The 26,477-nt window shown below is 36.3% G+C and overlaps 1 protein-coding gene across 2 annotated transcripts in view; it reads left to right on the top strand.

The window, feature by feature from the left end:
• LOC149791574 (angiotensin-converting enzyme-like) overlaps positions 1-25,285 on the top strand; it is a 34,128-nt gene extending 8,843 nt beyond the window's left edge. The window contains exons 5-12 of one of the 2 annotated variants that reach the window (XM_089970121.1): positions 2,403-2,597; positions 3,659-3,926; positions 13,352-13,476; positions 15,205-15,303; positions 16,444-16,594; positions 17,665-17,763; positions 21,447-21,569; positions 22,357-25,285. In XM_089970121.1, the coding sequence (XP_089826247.1) occupies positions 2,403-2,597; positions 3,659-3,926; positions 13,352-13,476; positions 15,205-15,303; positions 16,444-16,594; positions 17,665-17,763; positions 21,447-21,569; positions 22,357-22,663 (1,367 nt within the window). In that variant the 3' untranslated portion in view covers positions 22,664-25,285. Of the gene's footprint in view, positions 1-2,402; positions 2,598-3,658; positions 3,927-9,253; positions 9,379-13,351; positions 13,477-15,204; positions 15,304-16,443; positions 16,595-17,664; positions 17,764-21,446; positions 21,570-22,356 lie in introns of both variants that reach the window. The other variant, XM_089970122.1, reaches the window with a different exon arrangement.
• Positions 25,286-26,477: the final 1,192 nt, after the last annotated feature.

Below are 26,477 nucleotides of genomic sequence, written 5' to 3'. Positions count from 1 at the left end.
TACTGTTCTGATCATTCAGACAGTTATCTGGGAGAATATTCGTTTCGTTCCGCAAATAGAATGGTCCAGGCTATGACCTGTGCTCTTTAGGGTCTATAAAAATATTATATAGAAAAGCATATTGAGGTCAAAGACTATCACATATCTATCAGAGACGTACCACTTCACAAGTCTGTCAAAATACTGGATTCTAGAAAAAAATGCAACTGAAGGTTTTGGTAGGAAACTCAGAGCCTGAGAGCCAATAAACCAAGAGACAAAAAAGTATTATTTCCGCTGGCTAATGAATTGTCATAAAATATCTGCTTTTCAATTTCCCCCGTGTAATTATTTTGATACAATGCTTGTCCAGTGATAGAAGACACACACTGTATAATAGACTATAGCTCGGGTCCCTCCAACAGCAAGATGCAAGTGATGCTTACACTTATGTATCATGAATTTCATCAATATGTACTTTCTATGTTCTGCAAATTCGAATGACATATCCTGCAAAACCCGATACACGCCGAAAATATACTGAATTTCGATTACATTTCCGGCAGAAATACATTCTCCTTACTGCACTGAATTGACCCAATAATGCAGTCCATCATAATCAGAAAAGCAGAATTGAGTTGGATCAACATAAAAGCAAAATCCATCCAATCCAGACAAAATTGAAAAGTTGTTGTAATGCGCATTCATTCACATTATGACTCTAAAGTTTCAATTTTAAGTAGAACAAAACGACAATTCTTTTCGAAACTACTCTCGACCGCGCGTCGAAGTTCAAAAGGTCGCGTAGATGTACTATGTACACATTAATGTCGTTATTTTGTATTGATTAACCTACGGTTGTGTATTCATTTTTTAATACAGCATAAATTCAATTACTTTGTTTCCTGTAGTGTATTGTTTATAATTAATCCATAGGTGGAATAAGAACATGAGTTTATAATAAAAAGGTCACTGCATTTGTATGGGAAAATATGAACTCGTGTTTACAGATAATTACTTCACTCCCAAAGGTCTTGCAGTATTAATCCGAATAAAAACCTCCTTCATATTTTCCCATACAAATGCAATAATCTATAAATACTCTGACAATTATTGTCTGTAATATCTTCATGGCTATGTTCCCGATGGCCTATGAGCAAACGTAAAAAAGTTGATTGAAAACATGCATACGTCTATAACCATAACTTAATAGTAATTCAGCAATGTATCCACCACAGTTGTAAAGAAATATACTTTCATCACAAGTAATGGTAATAAGAAACACTATTAATTTAAGCGCGGAAAACAAATATAATTGCGACGAGAGAGAGAGAGAGAGATTCATACAACACGTATTTGTTCCAATCAGATATTATATATTTATGACCTGTACATGGTATTTTCGTTCTTTGCCGTGATTTCAAACATATAACGTAGTTAAATAACCCTTTCTAAAGAATTAAAATATTTATCGATACAAATGTTTAAATTCATTACAAGCAATACATATGAACTAGATATCAAATCCACACATTTCAGCATATTTGTATTTCTTCAGCGGTCGTAGGCAATATACATTTTTGAGTTCAGAATACAAAGTATATTCCAGATGAAAATTACATTCGTCGTCGAAATATAAAAATCATTTAAGAAGATAAGAGTCTCCTCAAATAATTAAACTCCTTTCATTACAGCGATCACAGGCGAAACAAGTAGGGATTGTATAAGAGCAAAGAGTAATATTTTAAAACACAGTTGTGAAAAATGGACATATTACAACAACTGTGAAAATTATTTCAGTGCTCATATGGACTGAAAAATGATAAATACAAGCCTCGAAATTGTTAATTTTCCTGTCTCATAACTCTCCGGTATTCTATGTAGTGTGCTAGTTCAGCTTTTTATAAAGTCCTACAATAAATCACGTCCATAGAGGCGAGATGTCACTTCATCTCAGCCCCCCACCCACCCCCCGCCGGGAACAGACTAGATGGGTATCACTTTTATGGGATTGAAAATAATTAATCCGGACCTAATATGTTTGGCTAACAGCCTTGATTGTTAAAGCTTTTATGGGATTGATAAGCCCTTGTTTCATGTTCTCAAGCCGCGCAAAAATTAAATAATTGTACAGTGGCAAATGTTAGCTATCGTCAGGAAGACTAAAATACTGACATTTGCTCTTTTCTACACTAAAATTACTTGTTGAAGTCATAAAAAACTAGATTATGTCCTTGATGACAGCTTTATAAAAAATCTGTAGGGGTACATTATCGATGACGTGTAAATGCTGGACAGACGAACTTGGTAGAAATACTAAGTTGGAACTTATAATTGAGATTTATTCCCTATACTGTATCTTTGTTTTTAAAGCAAAACTTATATCATTGCCTAAAACTAGCAACTTTGATTTTTATTTTAAGAAAAATATAAAGACATGGGTGATTACTATCGGTCCTGGTACGAGAGCAATACGTTTGAGAACGACGTCAGAGATTTATTCGTTGAGCTTGCACCGTTGTACAAGAATCTTCATGCTTACGTTAGACGAAAGCTCCGGGAACATTATGGAACGGACAAATTTCCCAGCACTGGTCACATTCCGGCACATATTTTAGGTAGGTCTCATTGTCATTTTCATTTTAAATAAAATACACAGACTATGCGATTCGACAAGAAATATACGAGTTTGCTACCATCACTCTCTTATGGAGTTTTATGGCGGCATAATTTTCTAACAGCGGCCTCTTCCACAATTTTAGTACCTAGGTTAAGGCCCTGTTTTAATTGGCTTTTTCCTTTCAGTTCTGTGTATATTTATTTGACTTTGGAAATGGACGATAATGTTCCGAGTGGGCCCATTTTCCAGCAGATAAAATCAATTCGTGTATTCAAACCGTAGCATAATCTGTAAACATCCCAACTTCAGTAATTTTCGAACTTTTTTATTTCCTCTCATCAGTTTGAATGCAAATTGTCATCACTGTTTTAAAGGAACAAAGTGTTCTAAAACATAGAAAAATACAGTGTTTCATGTTTTTTTATATAAAAAATTTCACTGTATTTGCATAAACTAATGGGATCAGTGCCTAGTAAAATAATTCCCCAGTTAAACAAACATCGATTTCTGATTTTGTGATCAGTTATCGAAGGACGACTTCGAACATAACTTTTCATAACCTCATATATATATATATATATATATATATATATATATATATATATATATATATATGTGTGTGTGTGTGTGTGTGTGTGTGTGTTCCCTTCTGGAATGTAAAAAATGGTATCATATTACAGGAAACTAACAGTGATCATAAAATCCGAATAGTGCGACTTACAAGAACATTGTAACCTGAAGCATGATCGGTTTAAACGGCCAACTTTGGAATCGGTACCTACAGGCACATTCCTATAATTAAAACTTATATTAGGTAAGCTAATCCGTATGTGTGTATACACAATGATACGTAAGTATAAAATATATGTGTGTACAGTTGCATGCATGTATGATACATCATGACGTGTTTAACGAAGTATCGACTTCTTTGTCATATATTATGACTGTATATATATATATATATAAGAAAATAGCTAATATAGACATATAAATCCTTCATAAATGTTACATTTTATGCGGTAAGCCCAATTACGAGTACATGGTTCCTATCTTCACAAGGTAACATGTGGGCCCAACAATGGAACAACATCTACGACCTTGTGGCACCATATCCGGATAAAGAGTCTGCCGACATCACAAAGGCAATGATTGACCAGAACTATAACGTTACCTACATGTACAAAGTTGCTGAGGACTTCTTTACATCTATTGGACTTGACGAAATGCCGCCTCTGTTCTGGGAAAAATCCATGTTGGTAAAACCAAACGATAGGGAGGTCGTCTGCCACGCTTCAGCTTGGGATTTCAGCAATGGAAGAGACTTTCGGTATGGTTCGCTACTTTCAGATGAATTTAGCATCCTATTAGTTTCATAATCACTTATTTCGCTGTTGCTTTATTTCTTTGTTATTTCTTTCCGTTAAGATAGTCATCTTCACTTAAATTTTCTTTTGTCGAATGTGCAACTGTAATTATGCACAAACAATGTGAAAGATTACTTTAGTAGCGAGTTAATGACAAGAATCAAAGCTACTTCACTGCAAAGATGCATGTATTTAAAGATCATACATGCATGCAACTGTACACACATATTTTATACTTACGTATCATTGTGTATACACATATACGGATTAGCTTACCTACCTCTTTTCGAACCAAATGCAAATAAATGAGCGGTAAAGGAAACCACTAACTTAAAAACTTTATAGTTAAATTTACAATTTTAATCTGCTGCATCATTGTCATACATCATGACGTGTTTAACGAAGTATCGACTTCTTTGTCATATATTATGACTGTTTACATCGTATCGACTTATTTGTCATACATATTGACGTGTTTAACGTATTATCGGCTCCTTTGTCATACATCATGACGTGATTAACGCAGTATCGGCTTCTTGGTCATACATCATGACGTGTTTAACGTAGTATCGGCTTCTTGGTCATACATCATGACGTGTTTAACGTAGTATCGGCTTCTTGGTCATTTATCATGACATGTTGAACTGAGTATCAGCTTCATTGTCATACACCTAAACTGAAGTAATAACACAAAAGCAGATCTTTGGATAAACGTGTCAGACTAAATTAATTTTCCAAGTTGAATAGATTGAGGGACATGAACTGCTAACCTACACATGGCGTAACCGGGCATTGCAATGTCTCTTTGGTAACAAAGGTGACCCGTCCACCCAGGTCCCATAGGTAAAACAAGATCTGATATGTTTCTCAACTGATTAGTCGTACCCGCGTAACCAACTGCCGCTTTAATTACTCGTTCTTGAGACCTACACAGGTACAAGACGTAGAGTGAGTCTCTCTCCTGACACAAGCAGATCCGTGTTTCCAAAACATTCATTCCCTCCAAAGGCATACTAGGAAGGGATTTCCGCATGCTTGAGCTACTTGTGTTCCATCACCCATAATCGCCTCCCAGTATCACAACCAGATACTGGCTTCTCGTATTGCATGACCAAATTATTTTAGATACACATATATTTCTATTGTCATGAATATTTAATCAGATTCATAGACTCTGTGTGTGTTTGTATGTGTGTGTGTGTGTGTGTGTGTGTGTGTGATTTGGATTTTTGACGTAGCTTTAACAAGTTTTCAGTCCTATCGCTCATGTGTACAGTATGGCAGTCTAGCACTGTGGCATCATGCCACAAATATGTTACATCATGTTCCACCCAGTCACATTATCCTGACAGCAGGCCGACCAGCCCTAATACTAACATTTTAATGCTAAGCGCATAGCAAGGCAGCTGTCAGTACCATTTTTACATTCGTAGACTGTAAACATGCTCAAAGAATCTTGTTTATAGAAAGAATATGTTGGCACACTCTGCACTAATTCCTGACCAAAGACAAATACTTACTGCTGAATTATGTTATGGGAAGTGGCTGATAGTATAAAAAGCCATTGGCAGAAAACTACCTGGTAGCGGCACAAAATTGTTAATTATGTCGGGTGGGTGATTGCATATACAGGTGAAAGATAAAAATTTCTGGAGATGTTGCAGCGTTATGAACGAAACATATGAAGCGGGTTTGTGTCAGACATGTTAACACACATCACACCAGGCCAGTGTGGAACGATTAAAAAAGTATATTTGCGGAAAGGTTATTTCGGACATCAGTATGCTCAAGAATAATGAATCGTAAAGATTGCTCTCGTGTGGGTAACACATCTTCGATCAGTCATAGTAATACTGAAAGATGAAATTACAAGACAACTGCGTTAAAACCCACTGAGGCGATTCGGTAGAAGACTATAAACGTTACCTACAAATTGATTTCCCAACCATCACCGTTAGACCCACTCAGAAATAATTTGTATTCGATATCTACATGCACTGGTGGATTTAGAGGGCGGGTAACGTCTTGCTACTGACACGGTGTGGTCCATTCATGTGTTTACAGTCTCTGATCGGATTGAGTTTACAAAACATCCAGGACCGTAGAGAGCGATCACGGACCCTGGGGTAATAAACACCCGGGCCTCTCCTAGTTCTTGTTCATACAATATTTTTATTTGATAAAATTAAAAAGTGTTGTTCGGCCCGGGCCCCTCCCTGGTTGCCCCCCCCCCCCCTTGTCGGCCCTGAGAACAGCCAACATGTTACCATTTGGCGCCGTTAGCGAGTGGACGACGTCAACCACGCAGAGCATTTGTGAAAGAAGAATTTTAAAGCGCTAGCGCATCGAACGTAAAGCCCGTCTGAACACTCCAGATCAGTTCTAGAGAAGTACCCTTGATAGCTGTTGCTGTGATACATGTGTACATATTTATGTTGTCTGCGTGGGTTCGAGTCTCGGATTCGGCCAATGTGGTTATATGAGAAAGCTTGCCAGTAGCTTCTCGTGGGTCTGTGGTTCTTTCCGGGGTTTTCCCAGAGTTCTTCCTCCGCCATTAATACTGGCCGCCATGTATAGCTTATATTGTGCTGAAAAATGGCGTTAAACCCGACAACAACAACAACAACAACAACAACATATTTATGAATTATTGCTGGAGTCAAGATAAATGCTGTAACTGTTCGGGACAGCTGGTCGCATGCTTGCACGTTTCGGGCTGTTTGTGCTCACTTTCTGGTGGTTCCCCATAAGTATTTCTCCGCGGATACCACGTTCCACAACAGATGCTGGTCAATATCGGTGAGCAGTTTCATTTCTTCCTTGGTTTTGACAGCAGCTCATCTCAGGTAATTCCCGGAGACGAGTAGTAGTGCGCTACGCAATGTTGTATCATGAAACATAAAGGTAAAGGCAGTAGGTTGTAGCTGGGTTTCTGCCAACTAGTACCAGTCGCTCATGTACTCATTGGTAAAAAATTATTTGCGGGTGAGTAAACTGAATGTTCCATCATCAGCGGCACCACCGTATCGACTAGTGATTTGGAATCGATCATTGCTTTTCGCCGCAAGGTTGCTTATTAGTTTAACCAAGCAGCAAACTGCGGCTCTCCCAGCCGAGATACCCTATGTTTTCAATCGTGTGTGTGATGGCGGTTATTAGTGGATTTGACGCTGCTGCTACTGCTTGCATTATTAAGTGGCCATCATACCCGCGAAGGTTATGACGCACAACACATATTCGTGTTTTGTCTGGATAAATTCGTAACTGTAGATTGCATTCGGTGTGCGCGGTTCACCTGTACGCGCTAGTGCTATGATAGCGGTTGATCGTTATTTTTTTATCGCTGGAGCTGAAAGCGCCATTGTAGCACTGAGTGTCTGAGGAAAACATGAAAATCATCATTGGTCATAATTATGTCTGCGGGCGAGGAGAGTTGTTGCCGTATTAATTTCGCTGTGGCATAGGGCTATTTAAATTTAGATACTTCTACCGTGTCATTGCCGCAATACAGCACTGGTGACTCAGTTACTCCGTCGCATCGGACTATAATACATCAAAATCTGCATGTGACTTGTTCACTGTTTGTAAAATAATAACTTCAGGGACTAAGCTGGGAAACAAAAAGTTCAAGTATTCATAGTCTGGGTGTTACGGGACTTTCATTTTTTGTTGCACCGCAGTAAATTTCAAAATATTCTTGCCATTATCGAGCATGATTTTACGCTGCGGTGTTGCACTGATTTCACCACTGTAAAAGTTATGGCTGTCAAGCACATATTGTGTGCTGAATACATGCAGACAGCGTCGACATGGAAACTTTTCCCCTTATGCTTCTTGTGTTTGTACATAAACCGGGAAATATTCTTTATCCACACGTAAAGATGCTTCGCCTCTGCAACATCCATGTCGCTCAGCGATAACAGATCAGTATCGTACTCGCTCTTGGCATGGTGGATGATTGTTCTCCGCTCTAATTGTTTGAGTAGATGTAAGAAATGAGTGGGAACTAATGACATTATTATTATTTTACATTTTATTAAGATGTCTTTAAGTCAAGGCAAACTGTTTTATACAAGTTTTGTTGATTTAAAAAAAAGCATCTGATGGTGTTTACAGATATCATTTGTGTTTGTAAGTTTTTAATAATGTTGCAAATTGCCAAATGTTAAATATTCTTCGTTTCATGTACAGTGTTGTTAAATCATGTGTTTCACAGTGGGGTAATCGTAGTGTCTTTTTAATATGGATTAGGTTTGACATAAGGTGAAATGTTATTACCAAAACTATTTTCATTGTTTATTGAATATCTGGAAATATAATTACAATTTAAGGGAAATATCTGTTCAGGGTCACACGAATTGTCATTATCTTGACGCTGTTTTCTGACGATTTAGTTTTATTTTCAGGAAACACTGATTGTTTGCAAAAGCCCATGGATTATTTGCATGATCCCTGTAATAATGGAATCCAAATATTAATCTTGATACAACAGAACTTGTGATCTGCAGAAAAGATGTTCTATTAAAACAGTGCAAAGTATGGAATATAGCCAGGAATAAACGCTTCATAAACGAATCCTCTAAATAAACTGATGTAACAGCACAAAGCAAATAGTGAGATAAGCTGGCTAGAGCTGAAGAAGAACTTCAAGTTGAATAGATCCAGACAGACGATTTGGTAACCTACACTTAGTGTAACCGGGCATGCCAGGGTCCCTTTGATAACAAAGGTGACAAGTCCGCCCAGGTCACATAGGTCAAATTGTTCACGAGTACTCATAACCCACTTAACCACCTGTCTCCTTATTTACTAATTCTTGACACTTACACAGGTAGACAAAATACCATCTTGTACTAGTAGTGAAGAGTGGTTCTCTAGTGGCATGAGTAGATCCATCGTTCCAAATCACTCCTTTCTACCCAATGTACACTGCGTAGGGAGTTGTGCAGATATGAGCCAATTGAATTCCATGATCCATATCCCCTGATCACATCAATACACTGATTCTATACGTTTTTATCATTTGCCACGTGAGTGGGTCTTTAAGTACTATATTGTTAAATACAAATCATCAATAAGCTGATAATTGTAATTGATGTAGTTCACAATCTGACTGTATTTAACTGACAGGTTGACAATAATTAATTGACATGTTAAATGTATTTCATGACGACGTCGGACTAGATTATGTGTATTTATTTAACTCTTTGAACATATTCCAGGAAAGTTCTTAATTGATCTAATCGAGATAGCAACTCTTTGATTACTTACTTTTTCTTTTGCATTAAAGAATAAAGCAGTGTACAAGCGTGACAGAAGACCAACTTTTGACAGTACATCACGAGATGGGACATATAATTTATTACTTGGCATATAAACATTTACCTGTTCTATACAGGTCAGGTGCAAATCCAGGTAAAAATATTGCGATTGTTTTTTAATTGTTATTTTGCATATTACCATCCCCGCCTTGGCACGATAGAAGGTGCTCGTCAGTATAATCGCATATTAAAATATTTTCATCACAACGGTTCCAATAAAACCAGATATTGCGGCTTCTTGAACGTGCAGAATGCAAATATTAAATATTACGCACCCCCAGCTTGACTAGAGTAATCTGTTAGCATTAGCGTTCATTTCAATACTGATAAAGGCAGAATCCATCTAAAAAAAAGTACGCAAAATCTGATCTTTATTTGTGATCCTGGTCAGGATTCCGAACAATAAATGACTGAACATTACTGTCTCAGGACTATTTTGGGTGGTGGTCTGATAAGGAACTCATTTCATGTTGATTATTCGCTGACTGTTTAAGTAACGTTTTGTTATGTTCGTGTAATCGTGTAAAGTGATTGTTTCGAGCGGTGTAACCATTGTTCATAATCGAAATGATTACAACCTGATTACTGACAAATGGAGCTACATATTTTAGCCTCAACGTGCACAATAAAGCAACATGGCGAACAGGATGTCAGCATCTTTGTTCCTACATAGCCGTTTTCATATGCCGACAAGACCGTGCTTCTACTTTACCAATGCTCAGTCGAAACTGACACTTTTGATGAAATGTAAATTTAGTGTTCTGGCTACAGGTATCTTTATAGATTCCGGGTTAATAAACTGGAGAAATGAACCGAATATTTTACTTGTGAAGAATGATTTTGTCTCATCAAGGAATTATACTAACAATTAGCTGCGTATATAACACATTTATATATTCACGGGTTATGCAAAAATCAGGGTTAGACCCACCATCTTTGATTCACCTTGAATCACGCGGGTGACAAGATTCGTGTGAATTCCGTATCACATGTTTGATTGTCGATAATAAAACGATGAAACAGAAACATAATTCCAGAAGTGAGCCAGGTTTTGATTTTAAAATGCGGTCTAAGTCTTTTTCATAGAGTATACGATATGAGAGTAATAAAGCTGCGTCCTACTGTCTGCCATCTTGCTTCAGCTTTTATTACGGCGGCACACAATGTCGTACTGAGGGTAAACATCTGTTGAACTTTGGTTGGAACAATTTCTCTCAACCACATCCAATGTCGATAAGACGACATATCTTTGATTACTGTTAAACTTGTTGCTGGTCTGATAGCCCAAAACATGACCAAGAGACACAACCCAGATCAAATTGCCAGGTGACTGGTAACACTATAAACATGTAAGTAGTCGCAATATCTGGTGTATGATGATATACTGTGCATTCCATCGGAAGGTGTTCGCCGAAAAATGTTGATAACTGCTCGAGTGTGGGTCATTTTGGGATCGTAAATAATTAAAAATCAGAATTTGTTCTGGCGTCTGTCCAGGCTCCTAGAATAACGGATCACATCTCTCTGGACACTTCTTATGCTATTCGTAATTCAAAACAACATTTGTTCTGACGCATCAAACGATTTGGTCAGTTCCACCTCTTGCATTTGTACTTGGCTACTATTCCTTGACGAATCAGAAAGGAATATTTTTCTGTAGAAAGAAGAACGTAGCTCTAATACGATCGTGGAACAAATTTCATGACAATTTTCGTGGTTGATAAAATCTCCAAATTTGAAGACCTAACGAACAATGATACTTTGTGGAACCAGTAGGACACTTTCCAATTCACAAATGATATTTTTATTTTTACTGATATTTTTAGAAAAACTTTATTTTATGTAACACGAATTCACAATGTTTGACTGTTATCAGGTGTCAAACAGTGTCTGCATATACTGTGTAGTGACTACTCGTAGGTTCCATAACGATTGAGATGTTTGATTGTCTTATTCGCTAAATGCTATCATTATTTTTTGAACGGACACCTTCCAAAGGAGTGATAATTGTACATTACGATCATACTCTGTCCACATAAATTTCAGACAATATTTTGGTAACACTCTTTTACACGTTATCGGATAATATATACTGACAAGGCTTGTTGCAACATATGACGTCAACCTCTTGAAAAAAAATTCCTAACGAAAGATAAAATAACATCATCCTTTAAAAGTCATTGCCACGTACGAATAAAAATGTCACAGAGTGCCAACGCGTTCACTCATTCACTTGCATTGTCTCTTATTGATAAATCCATTTCTGGTGGCTTTGATTAAACATGCCAGAAAACAAACGTTCTAATGAGTAACCAAAACAAGTTAACAAACCGTTCTCATATTGTCAGCGTAATCAAATAATTATATACGCCAACGTTTAAATACAGATTTTCATGTAAGGAAAATATCGCACATAAACAAAGTTCGCATGAAACTAACTTATTTTCTTCGTCACTTTTAATACGTTAACATCCCTTATCCAAAGTATGTATTTACCTGTATATATGTTTCAAATTCATGGAGTTGAGCATCATCGAATCTTTCCGGATTATCGAGAAGATATTACATTTTAATATCCTCTTTTCTGCCTATTATATTCGGGTATACCTGTAAATCACCATATAGTTACTTTATCAGCCGTTGGGGGAAGTGTAATCTTATGTTACAATAGACCATTTTTAAATTTGCCAGTTTCCAGGTTTCGTATCTTCCGTTGCTACGCGATCTTCTATACGAAGTCTTCGTGTGGCGGAGCACGGAATACAATTTTCCCAAACAAAGATGTATCCTGAGTGTGAACATAGAAATAATAATTCAGTCTGGATCTCTTTACCCTTTAGTTGCCGCGGCTTTCCTGGAATGGCGCGCACGTGTGTGTGCGTATTCGCGCGCGCGTGTGTGTGTGAAAGAATAATATGTAATTGATGCACCTTGAGATTTAACATATAAGAACAGAGATCATGCACGTCTAGCACTTTGCAAGTTGTTGTCGGTTGCACTTTGGAAAGGCTGTAAGCTCTTGCAAGCAAACTGATGTAATGTTTAAGACGTTATATATGCCGTACATTATTGATTATTAACACATAAAGAAAATTTAAGGAATATAACTGTTCAATGATCAAGATATAAACTCCAGTATTTATGTTAAAAATTTTTCTAGCGGGGTCATAAGTAGATTATGTGATTTACGTGTGGTGTGGAATAAGTCACCTAACAACTTGTAGTACACAACTGTGAAAATCGAAATTGTCATTAACATGCCACGAAAAAGTTATATTGCAAATATCAAGCTTATGGTCCAAACATATTAATATACATTAGATACGAATGTGGGTGTATTACCGATTAAAAGTAACACCCAAAAGAAAGCAAGATTTTTATTTTAAAATAGCTGTTTTTCAGTTCTTGGGCAGAATTGATTTTTCCGGCACAAGGGAGGTAACTGCTATAAAACTCTTGACTTATACAAACTGCAATTAAGATGGGATTTCTGGTAGAAGTTGACGGTCTTTATTAGTTTTAAACGGTTTTATTAGTTCGAATTTTCTGATAACAAAATACCAAAACTGAGTCTGAAACATATTTGGACAGAGTTGAATACTTAGATTTCCGCCCGATACATGTGGTTGCCCAATCAAATATAGTTCCTCTTCAATGGATCGTTTTGACTAAGCATTTTGGGAAATTTACATAAAGCGTGACGAATAAACACGGTTTTTCTGCATCAGACTGATCTATGCGTGACTACTTCCCCATGCAGCCGTGATTCAGAATGGTTCATAGGTTAGGGTAGCTGACTTAGATGCCGTCGTACTTGCCTATAAGACGAGTCAAAATGCAAACTGCACAAACCTATATAGGCCGTGGCATAATGCGTCGGCAGATCAGGTCTATGTATCTTGCTAGGAGTAATCAGACAAACATCATAGATCATGGTCTGCCGGCACACGATGCGGCAGAAGATCAACGTCAGTGTTCTTTGCAGTTGGACTCGACTTATAGGCGAGTAAAACGGCACCTAAACTAAATAGACTGGTCTAAGAGCAAAAGTGTCTTGTTTCTTCAAGAATCAAGCAGTGTACATCCGTCACAGAAGATCAGCTACTAACGGTCCATCATGAAATGGGGCATATTGAATATTTTCTGGCCTATGAAGATCTCCCTGTACTGTACAGAGGAGGAGCTAATCCTGGTAAGATATTATCCTACTGTTGCATTGGGAATGATTATAAGATGAAACCAAATATATTAGTCCTTTGGAGAAGAAGCCATATAGACGTGAATTCTTCATATTTACCAATTTGTGAACTACGAGGAAACCAATCAACAATGAACTTGGCTGCAACCCATTAGTGAACTACGAAGAAAGCAGTCAACACTGAACTTGGCTGCGGTCTATTTGGTGGGTGGGTGAGGGGAACGCTATGATCCATAACTTTGTTATTTTTTAGGTTGAAGTTTTCACGTTATCTGAATTAATCCTCGTATATTGTTTTGTTAGTCTTAAGTTGGATAATAGGTCTTTACCTAGTTAAAAATGTCACATGAACCTTTAGGGATTTATAAAAATTCGGGCCACACATTCCACAAATACTAGTGACGAGGTGTAACCATTTATAGCAAAATTTTAACAGAATTTTGGAAAGCATTGTTGGATAAATGTTAATAACAACGCTTACATGATATACAATTTCAAATAACAGACGTGTAGATTTTTAAAATTTATGTGTATTATGGATCCACTCGGCGAGGTTAGTAGAGTGTTATAGTAATCATATTATCCGTCCGTCTGTCTATCTGCCCCAACGTCAGCAATTTCTTTTCTGCAAGATAATTTTATTTGAGGTTATTGGATGTGAACCAGATTTAGTATGCAGCTTTCTGTTGATAAGATAGCGAAACATTTCGATTGCCACGCTCATATATCGTCATGTATTGGATCTATGGCCCCTGATTTATCGGCCCTCCTTCCGATTTTCGTAGCTTAACTTTACAAAAGATTGTTGCCTTTCAACCAGATTTTGATATGCATTTATATTGAGGAGACCATCAACAATCTGAGTTTCAAAGATTCACGATGACATTTACAAGAGTTCTATCTGTGATAGGCCAGACTCCTGACTTTGGTTTCCATGGCATTTACAAGAGTTCTATCTGTGATAGTCCAGACTCCTGACTTTGGTTTCCATGGCATTTACAAGAGTTTTGTCTGTGATAGTCCAGACTCATGACCTTGGTTTCCATGGCATTTACAAAAGTTCTATCTGTGATAGGGCAGACTCCTGACTTTGGTTTCAATGGCATGACGTTAAAAAGAACTGCTGGATTAAAAACAAAACGTGGCACGTGGTTTTATATTTACGAGACCATAAATTAGTTCGAATTCAATCATATTTACAGGAGTTGTGCCTCTGACTACCTATTCTCCTGGCTTGGGGTTTTGTGCCATAACTTTACAAATGAGACTCGGATTTAATAACCCTTAGGTAGATATTCTCCTATCTTTGTTTCCCAGCACGTAGTTATGTAAGGCTTTCCAAGAAAACTGTCGTTCGTGGGGTCTTTTGCGATGTATCAATCGCCAAAAGTTGTAGTTCAAAGTAATATTACCTGGAAATGTATTATGAAGATTGGAGATCTTTTATGTATGTTTTAAGTTAATTAATTAATTAATTAATTAATTAATTAATTAATTAATTAATTAATTAATTTATTTATTTATTATTTGAGAGAGAGATAGAGAAAAGAGCGTAAATTATCAGGGGATAGATGGATAGACAAACATATAAAAGTAAATGTAAGTGTGGTATCAAGAAGAGATGTATGTATGTATGTATGTATGTATGGATGGATGGATGGATTGATTAATGGAGAGATTGATGGACGGAGGCAGTAACAAAATCAAATGTTGCCGTTGCAGGATTCCATGAAGGAGTAGCAGATATCGTCACACTGTCCTTCCAAACACCTGAACACCTTAATAAAATCGGACTCTTAGATGGAGTACCGGGCCAGAACGGTAGGCATCAAAGTTAAATTCAATAAAAGAATGTTTTGAGCTTCGTGCATATTTTTGGGGCCGTGAAAACTCGCTGTTCATATGCAATATTTTAAATGTTTCTTTACTAACACAGACAGAGAAAAAGAAATACAAAGGAATCCGATAAGTGCATTGGCTCGTTAGTGCTAGCCTTTCGTTGTATATTAAACCATTCCACCAGGCGTTTTCTGTAAGCGTCTTTATTTCAGAATATTTACCCGGCTGATTTCATTCAGCATCTTTCTCTGACAAATAAATTGTTTTTCCGGGTGTATTCTGTGGGTTTCTTTCCTCCAAAATACTTTTAAAAAGATACTATGCTGTCATACAATTACGACATGTCTACGTTCATTTGTTAGGAAATTTATCAACCAATAATATGATCTTTGCTGTTATCTGGCCTAAATTGGTTTGGCAGTATCAGAAGCCACTATCAAGATAAATTTTCGTCTCCCGATTGTTTAGCCAGTTATGTCACAAGCACAAAAGTGATGCAATTCCTATTATGATTAATTTGGAAAATCCTCCTAAACTGCAGAGTAAATGGTTCAAGAAGTTTCTTCAACGATGATGGCTGGTAGATATTTGAAGTCTTGCGTCCACTGGAAGTGTTACGCGAATAACATTATTTTTATAAGCACTTCATAACCAATATCAGCGTTTTAAGTCCTTCATTTTCAAACAAGACGTATAAAGTTGTAACATAAATTGTTAATGTAAATGTTCGTAAGTGCATATGGGGTTCAAAATGATGACATAAAAAGCAGATCTGTACAGCCATACACACGTCAACATGCATATAATTTTTGTTTAATATATTTCTTTTTATTCTTCTTGTTCTTCTCTCTCTCTCTCTCTCTCTCTCTCTCTCTCTCTCTCTCTCTCTGTATGATAAATTCCCCAATAGTCGTTGGAATTGTTAAAATCCTGAATCGGGTTTGTTTTATCTGCGATATTTAATGCATACTTGTGAAATCTTTAATTATTTGTCATTAGTACTTTGTAATTGGTGACCCAGAAGACACAAAAGCATCGTTTTCTGCAGAAATAAAATTATTGATCCAGAACTACCCTAACCCTAGCATCCTTATCTTTAGAAATACATTGTCTCGTCTGCAGACACTGAAGGAGATATCAACTTTTTATTCCGGATGGCCTTGGAGAAAGTAGCATTTCTACCTTTTGGATACCTTATTGACCAGTGGAGATGGAGTGTGTTCCGAGGTGATACAACACCGGAAAGATACAACGAAAAATGGTGGGATCTGAGGTGGGTTATTAACAAATAACGTTTTCTCTCAATTATGAAGTGAAAATTTAAGTGGAATTTACAGTACTGTGAATCTAATCCGAAATAATCCTAACTGTTGTGCAAACTTCCAATATTGAATTTGCTGATTTACCAATAGTCTTGAATGTGCTGATTTACCAATAGTCTTGACATATCACAATGATATGATGCAGAATGTCTTGAAAGAATTCACAATAATTACAGGAGCCCCGAGTGGCCGAGTGATCTAAAGCGATCTCCGTTACGGATCACTGCCATCTCACCTCTGCCTAGGTTCGAGTCTAGGATTCGGCCAATGTGGGTATGTGAGAAAGCTGGCCAGTAGCTTCTCGTGGGTCGGTGGTTCTTCCCAGGGTTTTCCCGGGTTCTTCCTCCACCATTAATACTGCCCGCCATGCATAGCCTATCGTGTGCTGAAAAATGGCGTTAAACCCCACAACAACAACAACTTCAACAATAATTTACAAAGCAGTGTTTTAGTCCAAAGAGTCGACGAACTCTTTGTAATTCCAAAACAGGAATCAAAAAGTGCTTACTGTATCCTATATACGCTAATTTCACTTGACCTAAGACACAATAGAATGTAAGAGTGTGGGTTAGTTTAAATGGTAAATTCTATCAAAGTGTCAACAAGTTAGTTTCCAGAATAATCTAAGTTCGTAAAAAAAAGGTTAGGCCTTCAACGAAAATTGAAGTAAACATCTATAAAAAATTAAACAGTTAGGTAGGCCAAACCTCTACCATCAATCACGAACAAAGGTAAAGATACAAAATAAATTCAATATTCATCACAGTATATTTCTTTTTCTTTCTATCGCTTCCCTTGCTTTTTACTATTTCATTATCTGCCCTACACAGTAGAAGTAAATATAAATTTTATTCAAGATCTTAAACATGAAAAGGAAACACCAAACTATCTTGCAATGTAAACCTTGTGAATAATAATTATCATTATATGTACATGCATATTATTTGCAGCTGTATGAAGCAGTAGACATGCCATATTTACCTCTGCATACTTAGCGATGATCATTAATTGCATATTGCAGGTGTGATTTTCAAGGAATCTACCCTCCGGTTGAAAGAACGAAAGACGATTTCGATCCTGGGGCAAAGTACCATATCCCAGGAGGCGTACCTTACATCAGGTATATATTTGTATTCCCGATATAAATTCGTATAAAAGAAGATTACACATCGAAAGAGCATTAGGGCCAAATGTGTCGATTTTTATTCTCGAAATTTGGAGTTAGTATTTAGAATTTTATACTTGTTATCTCGAACCTTTAACAAGCTTTCTCGAACTTCGGACTAGATTTCTCAAACTTCTGAGGTAATATCTTCATATTTCAAGTCATTGTCTCGAACGTTCGAAATAATCAAAATTTCGTCATACTTCAACTCCTTGTCTCGAATGTTCGAAATACTCAGATTTTCAAAAAGCAAGTCGAAATATCGAATAAGTTATCGTAAAGATAAAGTCACTTGACCTTAATGTTCTTACGCATTACATTTATTATATCATGGGAGGTCGCAAACTCGCACAATAATTGGACGTACATACTATCAAGAACCATTTTTGTTTTAACAAAAATATGAAGAGGTATATTCGTCATGTGAAGATCTACCATTCTTTATAAAATTATTTAGGGTCGCATATTGGCGGCTATCTCATCAGGAACACGTTTCAGTTTGGTCATTAGTTTTGCCCTATCATCGGCATTAGTTATGGTTGTGTGATATTATGATTCCAACCAAAGTGATAGAAGCAGCATGGCTGACATAGGGGAGGGCGACATAATTTAATCATAGTTTATGTACTGAAGCAAAACGACAGATGACAAATGGGCGCCATCACCATTTCTGCTCTACATTTTCCCTCTTACACAAGATCATACTCTTGGTATACCAACTCTGGGTCAGAACTAGGGGTGAAACGATACACTTGTGCCACGTATCAATACGATTCACGATCCACAGCCTGCGATACGATACATATCGATACACTTGATGATCTTTCTATCTTTGAAAGGTAGTTGGTGCTCCTTTATGTATGTTGATATAATGGTTGTATGTCCAGTATGCAAATTACAGATAGAAATATAGTTATCATATATTTATATCCAATTCTCATCGATGACAAGAAAACAAAACTACTTTCAAGCAGACTACCTGTTGGTTGTCTTTGAATTTTATTCATCGTTTTAGGCTGCATTTAACTCACTTTAGCCACAAGACCCTTTGCTTTGCACTGTATGAATGCTTTGAAAAGATCTTATTACCATTTTCATGTCTTACTTAAACTTGGAAGACACATCGATGTTACCTTCAAAAAAAGAACAAATAAAGCAGTTTCCTCGTTCAAAGAAAATCTCATCCAGAACAAATCTGGGTATGGGAATGAGGATATATATCAACAAAATCTATCAGTTCCTGCAGATGCAAAAGACAGCTGTGACCACAGGTACTTGTATTTGTTAGCGAAGAAGGAAAACTATTGATAACACCCAATCTTATTCTATAATTTTCTTTTTAATTTTGCACAAGGTGATAAACTTCAGCTGTTTGAAATCTGCCCCTTGCTGATTCCGTGGTAATTTTATTTATTCCATCACCACCTTCAATCACCGGTCAAATATTTCTGCATAAAAAGAGAAATTACAAATTTGTTCCCAATGTACAATTTAATGAGAGACGCTGCAAGAATTTTATCTTAAGTGGGACTTCACTCTTTGTCACCGAAAGAAGGAGAGAGTAGAAAATAAGGGGGGGGGGGGAACAACCAAAGTTCAATGTTTACCTAACGCTTCTATAATCAACTTTTTTCAGAGCTCTACTGAAATCAAAATCTGTACAAGATGTCACCTCTAGTTGTATGGGTATTAATCTGTTAATTATTTCTGAGCATACTCTGTTCCTCATCTGTGTATGAATATTTTTTCTGTGATTCCTTCTGATGGGGCATATGCATAGCTAGCTTTTTCAGCTTGAAGATGATGGGAAACTGATCTCTGTGTCTGTTATTTAGAATTTTCCAGAGCTCACATATATTACCTTTTGGATACATGTGCTCCTAAATAGGATTTTTCACTAATACAAACTTACTTCTTGAATCACTAGTTTATTCACTGCCATGCCAGATTTCTTATCTATGATGCTGTATTAGGATTTGTAGTCAATCAATGCCATAGTCTGCTTGTGCAGATAGAGGTATTACAATAAATATCTTTATTTCTTAATGTCTTAATTTCATTTTTTTTCATCCTTACTTATTCAATTTATCTTAACCCTGATATGGATATTTGGTTTTGTAGCATATTATTTGCAGGGATAAAATGATTGATAAAAAATTAAACTTGCATTCTACTTTTAAATTGTCTGTATTTTAATTAGGCTCAGTATTCTGCCCTTTCTACATTTAATTTCGAAATACCGCTGAAAGGGAGACTGACCGTCATGCCCTCTATTTTTGTCCATCCAACATGTACATCTGACTCGTATTTAACATCATTTTCGGGCTCAAAATCACTCACTTGTATCTCCATTAACAATTTCCCAGATCCAACAATCCAATATACTTCATAACTGTAAAAAGTATTGTCATAGTCACAAACACCAGCCAGTATTTGGCGAACGAAAACGTAATTAACCACGCCGGGAATCAAACATTTTGGGTTCTCTAGTTGGCTAGTATTTTATACACGCATTTGTAAAACTTCCTTCATGGAGGGTTCAAACTACAATTATTCCAGGGCACAATGTGCTAATCGAATTTAGTTTAACAACCATTTTTTTCATGCTTGAAGTCACCAGGTGTGTAAACTGTTGCCTACCCGAAAAACATGTCGCGACAAAAAAGGTTAAATAAAAATTGTATACTTCGCCAAGTACGTTTTCATACGCGTGACTTTCAGCTAATTGAGTTTTCGCTTATCACTGTTCTCCAAGTGTGCGAATTCGTACATATTTTGCGTGATTCACGCAATCGCACACCCCGACAGCATCTTTGTTTAAGTACTTTATATATCAATGATTTTAGAGCGAACTTTCTTTGTTTCTTTACTAGTACTTCCTCTCTGTCTCGCATGGAATAAGCTACAATGATTCCTAATTGGTAGTTATTATTTAACCTCGACCGGAACAAGCAGTAACCACTAATATGATTTGAATGTAACATATTTCATAGTGTTATACACCGTTAGTGTGGCTTTCAAATCGACCAAAGTAGACAAAATAAAATTTAATGTAGAAACGTCGCGTAACATTGGTTATTAAATGATGCGTAAAGTACTTCATTATATTCATTATGCACGTGTAACATGTTTGGAATGTATCCTTTATGCTGAACATGATGCTGGGATGAGATGATTAGCATGGAATTGGGGTGGGGGTCAGATTACAAACGGTGACACACTGAAATTGCAGACGCCGAGTGAATACTCTCAATAGCCTTTTATCGTTTTTTACTAATAAAAATGAGGTCCATTGGACTGAAAATACGGTTTCAGATGAATTCTATATTGAAAGAATAAGAATGCGAACTAATAATAATTATTCATAACTGCTGAAGACTAAAATAAGTTATATTCGGTAAGTATCGTTTTGTATTGATTCTTCTTTTGTATCAATATGTGTATCGTTCCAGCAAAAGTATCGATGCATCGATATATCGATGAATCGTTTCACCCCTACAAGAAAGACACGCGAGAATTTTAATGCGAGTTTTTTTTTTTTTTTTCTCATTCTGGCCATGGGCAACAAAGAATAGAATCTTGTTACATAAATTACTTAAACGTAAGCACCAATGTAGGACCCTATTCATTCCTTTCAGGTATTTTGTGAGTTTTGTTGCCCAGTTCCAGTGGCACAAAGCCTTGTGTAAGGTGGGAAATATTCCTGGGCCACTCCACCGATGTGACATTTATGAAAATACCGTAGCCGGAGATAGACTGAAGTGAGTACAGTTATATAATTTAAACATTCCATCATACATTATTTATTTCCATCTTTTTTTTTTTGGCACAATTTTTGTATTTTGTTTTGTTAGTTGTCAACATGTATAAACGTAACTGTGTAACTGACTCTGCTGGTTGGAATAAAAGGGTGAATTACTACAACAACAACAACAACAACTTCTACTACTACTTATTATAAATTCATTTATTTATTTATTTATTTATTATTTATTCATTTATTATTATTATTATTATTATTATTATTATTATTATTATTATTATTAGCAGTAGTAGTAGTAGTAGTAGTAGAACTCTCAGACCTTGCGTTATTTAGATCAACATGTGTGCTTAAAGATAAGTAGCAGCAAATAATTATATTTGTGTTGGAATATGGCAGAGTGTAAAAATCATCGTCTTTCGAAATGAATGAATGAGTGTGCTTAAAGATAAGCAGCAGCAAATGAATGAATGAATGAATAGGTCATCATATGTAGAATGGTCTCCATTTAGAACCGTTTTTGGGGATCACATGTCAAAACACTCATGCTTTTAGATACAGTTTTGCATATATTTGTAAACTTTTGGTTACTGTGAAAAGAAACCGAAATCTTGAAAATGTTGTACATTTACACCTTTTCTGATCTATCAGCATAAACAGTCCAATAAAGGGACTTTTTTTTACCCCAAATGACCTTTGATAGATTGCAAAGGGACATAACTCGTATGTCTCTCTGGGAAGACTATAGATTCGATTATTAATTAACCATAAACTTCTTTTTTATTCAGAGAGATGCTTAAAATGGGAGCGTCACGACCTTGGGGTGAGGCTATGTTGAAAATAACAGATGGAACCGACGGTCAGACTGACAAGCTTAGCGCCCGTCCACTTTTGGAATATTTCGATCCACTGATTCAATGGCTCAAGAAGAACAACGAAGAAAATAACGAGACATTGGGATGGGATGAGAATAAATGTCCAAACGTTTTATCTTCAAATGTCCTTTCAGGAAGCTCCATCATAAAAAGTATGGGTTTTACCATTGGAGCGATGTTGGTCTTCTGTAGCATTGTTATTAGTAATGTAAACAATTAGGAAATTAATCTGAGATTTGTAGGGAGTTCCATGAAAATTATGTTTTGAGAATAGGCTATTGTTCTTCTCTGTTCTTTTTTCTTTGCAATTGTGATGGCTTTAGAAACCTAGTATTTGATGACAGTTCTTCATGAAAATATTTTCTCCTTGTGCATATTGTTAATTTTCTTCAGGAAAATAATTGGTGTTATGATAAACGTTAGGGACTTTTTAATCAAACACATTTCGCTTTGCCGTGTTGCAAGGTTTTGGATGCTTTCTGTTTTGAAATGATAGAAAAATGAATCACTTTGATGACATTACATCAATTCTTTGAACTCTGGCAAAAGAACAAAAAAGTAAACATTCTGTTAGTCGAGTCGATCGGATAATAAACTATCCCAAATCAGGTAAGAAGACAACCCACAACTAGCGCCTAAATGCAATTCATTCGGAAATTAGGGAAAACTAAATGATCAAATGGGGGTTGTCCCTTCATATGTAATGGTCAAATAAAGATTATCTTAACTTACGTTAGATTTAACAAAACGTCATTGTAAATTGTTTGTATAGCTACGTGACGTTCAGTTTCTCTCAGTATACAGCCGCTAGTAGAAGCATGTAAGGCACACATTTTAACTGAGAGCACATTTTAATAGATAGTTAGTTTAGTAGTTTTACTTCATTATTAAAGCTTACATTATACATAAATGGACATTTTGAATACATGCAATGTTTTACTTATTAAAATTAGTTCATCGTTTGATGCAGTCAATTTATGTTTCTACACGGTGTGATGCAAAAGTTTACTTTTAGATAATGCCTTTCTAATGCTTTGTTTCTCAACTCTAAGATTAATTCCTCGCAAGTCATATATAACTTGCTGATGCTTGTCTCATATACTGATAAGACGTTGCTTTCGATTGGGAGTTTGCATGGCTTTGTCAGCTTCCTTACGGAGGCAAACAGCCCGCACGTTAAAGCCTGCTTGAAGTACTAAAAAAATAAAGACACTATTTGTACAGTCGCCATCTTGATACCAATGACGGTTTGTGTAATGTTCATGGTCACTATAGTCAAGATCACATTATCACATTATTTAGTAGACATTAGGCCCTCGCGTACTGCAAGTATTATTTTTTTTTTTACAGCAAAGAGTATATATATATATATATATATATATATATATATATATATATATATATATATATATATATATATATATGTAACCAACGTTGTAATCTAGCGTGGGCATTGAGGATTCAACAATCTCACAAACACGCTATAGTAGTACAGTCGATGATATCATCAGCCGGCGTTATCGGCACGGGACTAAAGTACTACGTTGTGTCCTTATTTAGTTGTTCCCTTGAAGTCAGTGTGTGTATGTGTGTGTGTGTGTGATTTGAATTTTTAACGTAGCTTTAACAATTTTTCAGTCATATCGCTACGATGTCTGCAGTGTGACAGTTTATAGCGATGTCTAGCACTGGGGCATCAGGCCGCAGACATGTAGCTTGATGTCCCACCCAGTCACATTATCCTGACACCAGGCATGCCAGTCCTAACACTAACCTCTTAATGCTGAGCGCCAAGCGAGGCAGCTGTTAGTACTATGTTTGTAAGTCTTTGATATGACTCGATCGGGGGGCAGACGCTCTAACCACTAGGCCACCGGAGTGGTTCCTTGAAGTCTAAATCGTTGCATCTTTTGGGCCGGTAATGGCTCAAACATAGTTTGTTGTACAAAATGGTGTGACATTCTAATGTCTTTCCTTGAAGAAAAATTCGAAGATATTTTTTTTTTGAAAATAATGATTTAAAGATTAACCATTATCTTCTTTTTCCATGCATAGAATTCTAACTTTGTACAGGTGTTTTTTGTTCCATGCTTCTGTGAAAGTTAGATAAATCGGTAAATACTTCGAAATAAATGTTTAACCTAAAAAAGACAAAATAAATAAAATTCTTTCAAAAGTGTGGTTAATAAAAAAAAACTCTGTTCCTTAGCTTCTGCAAAATTGTCTATATAACACAGGAAATGACAAACATGTCTTTTAATAGGATACCTTTTCAAAGAAAAAGTGAGATTGACAGTAGCAAATGTATTTGGACCTCATCAACACACGACATCTCTTAAAATTAAATCCGTTCAGGTTGACAAGAGCTGATAGCAAATTCCATTTTTTAAAGCTTAAGCGGAGGAGGATGTCTGCTTGTGATCACTATAAATGAGCAGTCGTTTCTTAAACAAAAATGACCCAGTTTATGTTTGTTTATGCTGCCTCTCCCCCAAATAACTATCGATAAATGCGAAATGAAAGGATTGCTTACAATTTGGACCTATGGATTAATTGATTGACAGCATATATGAACATGTGCATTTGTGTGTATACAACATAATGTGTGTGTGTGTGTATGTGTGTGTGCGAGAGAGAGAGAGAGAGAGAGAGAGAGAAAAGCTACTCTCTCGACAATTACATGACTTGACCTACTTTTTCTTAAAAGTAATATCTGGTCTAGAACTAATCAATTCCAGTGATCCAGTTTATATTTTACGTATCTGCTGTATCGGGGTCTGTCCATATCAAAATACTTAGAGGAACACGCTTACTATCTCAATAAATTCCAACTTTAGCGTTAGTTTCAACTGAGTTGTTTTTATTTCCCAAGTTTTCTATGTCTTTAAATGATAACTCCACTAATTTCATGGAGCATTGTGCTAAAGTCCTAACTGTTAAAATCTACAACAAAATTGTCTATTTAAATTGGAATCACAACTGAAAGGAACGTTAACTACTTTCAGTTTTTAATTCAGGCTCCAACTTAAATAAAAACATGAAAATACAAATTTAGTGCTAGATGCAGAGCTTGTTTAATCGCGAAGCGAAATCAACTTTTCAGTCCCGTCCGAATAATCGACTCGCCAGTAGCTTCTCGTGGGTCGTTGTTTTTTTCCGGGGTTTTCCCGGGTTCTTCCTCCACCATTAATACTGGCCGCCATGTATAGCCTATCGTGTGCTGAAAAATGGCCTTAAACCCCACAACAACAACAACAACAATAATCGACTCGACTTGAACATGCTGTATGTCGCAGTGTAACAAAGTACACGTCTGAATGTAACTTGGATGAACATTTGGAATGTCAGAGCCGCTGGTTAACGTGCACTTACATAATAAAATATGTTTCTTTTGTCGCTTTAAAACTTGCACATGTACATTAGCGAGGTAGTATATTCGAAACCTCTTAGCACCATGACAATTGCATATTCCATTGAATGCTTTATATAAATTTATATGTGCTTAAGGAGGACCAAGAAATAATTGAGTCAGTGCTTAAAAAGGATCAAAGACGTGTGAAACGTTCAAAATAAAACCCTTACCTGAAATTACTTTTAACTTATCTGAAGAATACTAACAGAAAACGATTTGAGATACACAAATATGATGATTGTTTAACCTTTATACCGACAAAAAGTAGAGAAAGAAGGTATCCCCCCCACACATTGAACAGTCACAAACATGTTGCGTTTTAAAACTGATGTACATTTCCTTTGTACCTGTAATTTGTTTTCATTCATGAATGAGCTTTACTTAATTGTTAGTTGATGGAACCTTAAATAATCCCTAAGAGGGTATACATGTAATATGGACCCCTTAGTTATTTGTTTCAGACGTTATTCTATAAAAAATAACGTTGGCAACAGAAAATCTGAAACAAATAGAATACTAACACACATTATCTAACAGCATACACAAAATGGATGGCGTTAAGTTGTCGCTTATCGCAAATAGCTGTAATGTCTGCATAAATAACGACTCGTATTTAAACAAA

This window comes from Sinohyriopsis cumingii, chromosome 9 (assembly GCF_028554795.1).
Source record: "Sinohyriopsis cumingii isolate HCF-2022 chromosome 9, ASM2855479v2, whole genome shotgun sequence".
Taxonomy (NCBI): Eukaryota; Metazoa; Mollusca; class Bivalvia; order Unionida; family Unionidae; genus Sinohyriopsis; species Sinohyriopsis cumingii.
Note: the sequence above shows the minus strand (reverse complement) of the source record. Positions and strands in the feature narration are given on the sequence as shown.